Source organism: Chrysemys picta, chromosome 4 (assembly GCF_011386835.1).
Source record: "Chrysemys picta bellii isolate R12L10 chromosome 4, ASM1138683v2, whole genome shotgun sequence".
Taxonomy (NCBI): Eukaryota; Metazoa; Chordata; order Testudines; family Emydidae; genus Chrysemys; species Chrysemys picta.
Genome location: NC_088794.1, coordinates 108,891,831 through 108,897,830, shown reverse-complemented (window position 1 = coordinate 108,897,830; position 6,000 = coordinate 108,891,831). Strand labels below are relative to the sequence as shown.

Sequence of the window (6,000 nt, the reverse complement as noted above, 5' to 3'; positions counted from 1 at the left end):
ATACAGAAATAATAGAGAATGTTTTAAATCCTGAAAAGTCAAAGGACACTGATAGAGATAGTGAAGAAGATTTTAGTGAAGAGGACAAAAGAACTTGGGGAAAGGCTTCTTCAGTTTTTGATTCAATAATTAAATTTGCAGAAAAGCAGCCAGGAGGTTATGCAATTGCATGTTCTGCACTCTACTTTTATGCAAAAGAGGCAGAAGACAATTAAGCAAGCTGATATCAGGGATTTATTCAAAAAAGCAGCTTCCAGGGTGTGTCATAGGGTCAGTACAGATTCAGCCCAATCTCCTACACCTCTACATCTACAATTATAATTGATGTTGATAATGATGACCCCAAGGCACTGCAAGATTGTGAAGTGCCTTCTGAATCATCAAAGAAAGATTAAATTTATGTTCAGTATAGTTTTATTGTTAAGTGTATTTTTAGTGATCTGGGTGTATGTCATGCGCTGCCCATAGTGATATGTAGTGTCATAAGATAACCTACTGTATAGAAAACTTTACCTGTATACACCTAAGTGCTTCAAGAAACCAACCACTCTGCAGTGCACTACTACTACTGGATTAGTGAGTACCTCTATACTATTTTATACTTTATTCATTTTATTATATTCTAATTATTTGAAAATTGGTATTCCATTGGTAAGCATAACTCTTAGTAAACCAGAATATTTGACTAACCAGCACCCCCCCCTCCCCCCGATTCCCACATGCCGGATAAATTGTATATAAAATATCTGAAACTACCTTATCTTTTTTTGTGTACTGTAAGTAACCTCCCCAGAGCACTGACCATCCCTTACCCAGTGTTCCATTTTTAGTTTAAGGAAATATGGTGACCATACCTATAATGTCCAACACCCAGCACAAGTGTAACACGGCAGGGGCAGGCTAATGGACAGGCTGCTGCTTGTTGCATTTCCTCACCTTCTGGGGAAGAGCAGCCAATCAGAACTGTTGCAGGATGCAGACAGAGCTCTCCTGGCAGGAGTTTTTGGGGAGGGGAGGGAGGGGAGGAAAGGAAGGAGCTGATGCCATTTTCACAAGGGTGGGTAGAGGGAACAGAAAGAGCCTGGCAGGCTGGCAGTTCTGCTCCCTCCCTCCTTTCTTCTGAAAAATGGGTCAGGCTGCTCTCTGCTCCTCCCTCATCCATCTTGGAACACCAGACATGGAAAGGGGGAGAACTCTGCAGCTGTCACCCATGCCTTGGAGTGGAGTGAAGCGCATCGGTGCACTGAGGAGCAAAGGGAGAATGTATGTTGGGGGGGGGGGGGCAGAAATAATGTGGGGGCTGAGGGGTAGGTATGACCCTACAGCATTCCAATGCAAGAGGGAAAGGGGCTTATCGGTAGCTGGTAGTGAGTTTCAGCTGGCCTTACCAGGTCCGTGTACCCCAACTCACTAACATAATTTGTATCTAAAAGGTGTCATGTAAGATATCAATAGAAAGGTGGGAAAAGGCAGGGTGGGGTGGGGGGTTGGGGCAGGGGCAGGGGCAGGGGCTGGGGGCAGAGCGGGCGCTTGAGCACTCCCAGGCCCTGGAGGAAGCCAGCACCTGTGGGTGGGAGTTTTTGGTTAAACATTAGCACCCTGGGTGGAAGTTGTCCATTGCAGTCTTCTGCCGGTCAACAGGGCAAGGGAAAATACATAGTCAGTCTAGCTCCTTTCCCTCACTGAGTGAAGGTGCCAGGGAAGGAGGCAGTATTTCCTTGCAGTACTGCCTCTTTCCATCTGATATTGCATGGATTTAGGCAAGGATTCTTGTCTCATGTTTCACATTTTGCACAGTACAAAACATTCTGGTACTGTCCAACACATAGATAAATGTCTTTGTTTCTTCATTTTTCATTTGAAGAAATGTAGGAAATTATATAAAAAGTTGATGCACTTGGTGCAGATATGTTCATGTCATGTAAGACTTCCCCATTGTGTATGAACCTTACAAAAAACAGGATGCTCTGCAAGTGCTAGGCAACAGTTTGAGTTTATATAATTTCTTTATTCTTTTAAAAACTCAGATATTCTATTAATAAAAACTACTCATAGCTGCTATTGACTTCAGTAGGGGTAGCAAGTGCTCAGCACTTCAGAAAATCAGGCCTCTGTTACCTCAGGTACCACAGTGCTAGGGTGCCCAGACAGGGGGTGGGGTGGGGTAATAGGCACCTATGTAAGCCAAAACCCCAAATATTGGGACTGTCCCTATAAAATCAGGACATCTGGTCACCCTACATAGCGCTGAGCACAGTATATGAACCTGAACAGAACAGAAAGTTAAGATTACACATTTAAGCCCTCAAAAGTCAGGAAATGCCAGTTGAAGTTCTCTGAGCCACCTTAACTCTGCCTTTTGTGCATAGTATTATGACTCAGTCTTTAAATACTTGCTCATATACTATTTGAATATGTCAACAATCTGATGCAGCTGTGAAAAAGGTTTTATCATTCTGCAGTGTACTAAGTCCAGTGTTGTATGCAAGACATTCTAGATAATTGTCCCACGCTACTTGGCACTGGTGTGGGCTCAGATGAAGTACTGTGTCCAATTCCGGGTGCCATACTTTTGAAAAAAATGTTGGCAAATTGGAGAGAGTCCAGAGGGACAAAAATGATTAAATGTTTAAAAAACTTGACCTATGAGGAAAGGTTAAACATGCCCAGTTTGTTTAATCTTGAGAAAAGAAGACTTGGGGTGGAGTGAGAACCTGACCTGAAGAACAAAGAATGTAGGCCATATTTACAGGATGGGGGATGCTATCCTAGGAAGCAGTGACTCTGAAAAAGATTTGGGGGTTGTGGTACATTATCAGCTGAATAGATTTCCCATTGTGATGCTGTGTCCAAAACACCTAATGCAATCCTGGGATACATAAAAAGGGGTATCTCAAGTAAAAAACAGAAAGTTTATTTTACCTCTATATTTGGCATTGGTGCTGAAATACTCTGTTCAATTCTGGTGCCCAGTATTCAAGAAGGACGTTGCTAAATTGGAGAGGGTTCAAAGAAGAGCCAAAGTAAAGGATTAGAAAACCCGCTTTATGGTGACAGTCTCAAGGATCTTAATCTATTCAGTTTAACAAAGAGAAGGCTAGTGGTGACTTGCTTATAGTCAGTAAGTGGAACAAATATTTAATAATAAGCTTGTCAGTCCCGCAGAGAAAGGTAGAATATGATCCACAGTTAAAGTTAGCCAAACCCAGACTGGAACTAAGATGTACATTTTTACAGCGATGGTAAGCAGTAAGGATGCAGCGTTCAGGCGTGCCGCCTATCTGGCTATGGAGGCCTTAGCCTCGCCTCAGCGCTCCCTAGACCCAGATCCTGCCCAGACCCAGCCACGCCCCAGATCCATACCCCAAGGAGGCTCTCAGCGCCCCGCTCCTCTCCACGGGAGCGCCGGGTCCGTCCCCCCTTTGCAGCGTGACGGAGGGGCCGGCCGAGGAGCGCACTGGCTCCGCCTCCCGCTTTAGCTCCGTCCGGCCCTCCCCTCGGCTCCGGGCTGCCTGGCGGGCTGGGCCTGCGCTTGCGGAGGGAGGGAGCGCTGGGAGCAGCCATGATGGTGGGTGTCTGGGCGCCGCTGGGAGTCGGGCGGGAGGGGCGTGTGGTCGGGTCACTAACCTGTGCGCTTTGTCTCCCCCCCCGGAGCAGGAAGGCTCGGACGACGGCCCAGATTTCCTCTCCGAAGAGGACAGAGGAGTAAGTGCACCTGTCCCGGGGCTCTCGGGCCGCTGGCACCTGGGACCGGGCCCTGCCGGCGCCTGGCACCCGGGGGAGGGCGGCGGCTCTGGCCTGAGGGTCCCTGGCGGGGTGGGGGCGGTTCTGTTTTGCAGGATCCGGGGCCCCTGTGGCTGGGTTGTGGGGTCTGATCTGCGAGTTCCTGGGCCTCTCACACTGGGGTATGGGGTGGGTGTATGGTGGCGGCGGCGTTTTTTTCTTGGGCTGTTGTGAGCATTTAACCTTAATCTTAGTTCTAGTTGTACACCCTGGTCATAACTCCCCTTCTCCATAACGGTCCGGGTGTCTAAATGCCATTACGGACACTGATTTGTTTTGATGGTTTTTAAATGCAATTATGGTTTGGGATTGTTCTCTTGTCAGGATAGAAACAACACAGTTTAACGAGTATACTTTAGCCTGTTGTTTATATTCCTCTATGCCCTCCACTCACATGTGGTTTTTTTTAAATAGCTTTTTTTTAAAAGTAGCTTAATCCAAGTTTATTTGTATTTTAGGAGATTCATATTTTGCATCTGTATAGTTCTCACTCAGATCTTTTCTTCTCTCCTATATATGCTTCTTAAATCTTCTATTGCATTGAGCAGGGGTGACAGATTTGATGGAGAGCACTGAATTCCATCTTTAATTATAGGCCAGGGCCTAGGTAATAAATTAACACTATCTTCTTTTTTCAGTCTACAGCAGACCTCCCACTGATAACAATGGGAGGTTCGTGCCACAGTATGTGTGCAACTAGGACTTTTAGTAACAGAATTTGTTACTTAATTATTTACGATTAGTTTAGTACCTCCATTGTTGTGTTCACTATCAGTTGGAAAATATTCTAACCATTGGGCTTGCACCTATTTCTGCCCTTTGTTTCTCTTCCTCTTCCCTGTTTGGACCTTCTCTATACTAGAAAAATGTACCAGTTTAACTAGATTGATTGAAAAATGCAATGTAGATGCACTTAAACTGGTGTAACCATTGTTCATATTGTTTTGGCTTAACTCAGTCTCTTAGGAAGAATCAACCTTGACCAGCCAGATTGAGGGGGAAAAGTCATGCTTGGTTTGGGGTTAGCTAGCATGTGATAGCTAATCTAGACAACCCCATAAAAATTAGGAACTTCTTAAAATGAAAGCTGAGATTCTGAAACTGCCATGTAGACCACAAAAATACATCATGCACATCATATATTTGACACATCTGGCATAAAGTTAAGTTCTGTGACTGGATTTTTAAAGGGCGACAGGTAATTTTGACCAATAACAGTGTGTAGGCATATATGTTAAGATTTAATTGGTTTTGGTCATGAAGCATAAAATGTAATTAATAAGAGGTCAGGAAGGATTATTACTCTTGTGGACTTGCACTGTTTGGCAAGTGTATTGTAGAGCCTTTGTTAGTATTCCTACAGAAAAATGCAGAGTAAATAAGAGAGGGAGGGTGGGGAGAATGATCAGTGAGCACTTATAATGCCAGCCACTGCAGAAGCAAGAGAGAGTGAACGTGTGTGATATTTCTAGAAATAGATAGGTTGCCCTTCTCTGAAGCATTAGATAATGGCCATAGTTGCAGGTCTTTGTATATCACTAGACTGATCTTGTTTGAAAAATCCTATATTTTCCCTCCCACTACTGCTACAAGCTCCTGTAGTAATGAGTTCATAGTACTGTCCCGTTTAAAAATATGTTAGTCAAGGGTCTTGACTAAGCAGCTCTTCAAGTATACCTTTTGAAGTGGCCAGTAGGAGCCTCTCTTCTTTCTCTTCCTTTCACATCCGGTGCTAAATAATTATTACAGAACAACATAATCACCATCCCTTCCTTTAACTTTTCAGCTGATGTTACTTTCAGACCCTGTTTTTTATTGCCCATTTATTCTGAATCTAAATTCCCAGCATTAACTACCAGGCCTCTTTGCAGGTTCTCGGTAGTTGATCATAATGTAAACATAAATGAAAGGAGCACAGGCAAGATATTCTGAAGGGCTTGTTGTCATGTACAGCAGCAATAGGAGAGCTTCTCACATTGGTGTAGTTAACCCACCTCCGTGAGAGGTGGTAGCTATGTGGATGGGAGAAGCTCTCCTATTGACATAAAGCTGTCTACACGGTGGGTTAGATTTGTATAACTACGTTGCTCAGGGGTGTGGATTTTTCATACCCCTGAGTGACATAGCGATATAGGTCTGTAGTGTAGACCTGGCCTCAGATTCAGCTATTTGAGTCTTAAAAAGCATAGCAGCCCTTTTCCGTGGCAATAGTAAAAA

At 44.4% G+C, this 6,000-nt stretch overlaps 1 protein-coding gene across 3 annotated transcripts in view; it reads left to right on the top strand.

The window, feature by feature from the left end:
* The first annotated feature begins 3,437 nt into the window (after positions 1 to 3,437).
* Positions 3,438 to 6,000, top strand: part of SNX6 (sorting nexin 6) — a 49,281-nt gene continuing 46,718 nt past the window's right edge. Inside the window, exons 1-2 of one of the 3 annotated variants that reach the window (XM_005285328.5) lie at positions 3,438 to 3,568; positions 3,658 to 3,705. In XM_005285328.5, coding sequence (XP_005285385.1) covers positions 3,563 to 3,568; positions 3,658 to 3,705 — 54 coding nt within the window. In that variant the 5' untranslated portion in view covers positions 3,438 to 3,562. The remainder of the gene's footprint in view (positions 3,569 to 3,657; positions 3,706 to 6,000) is intronic. The other 2 variants (XM_065593259.1, XM_024101926.3) reach the window with 2 other exon arrangements.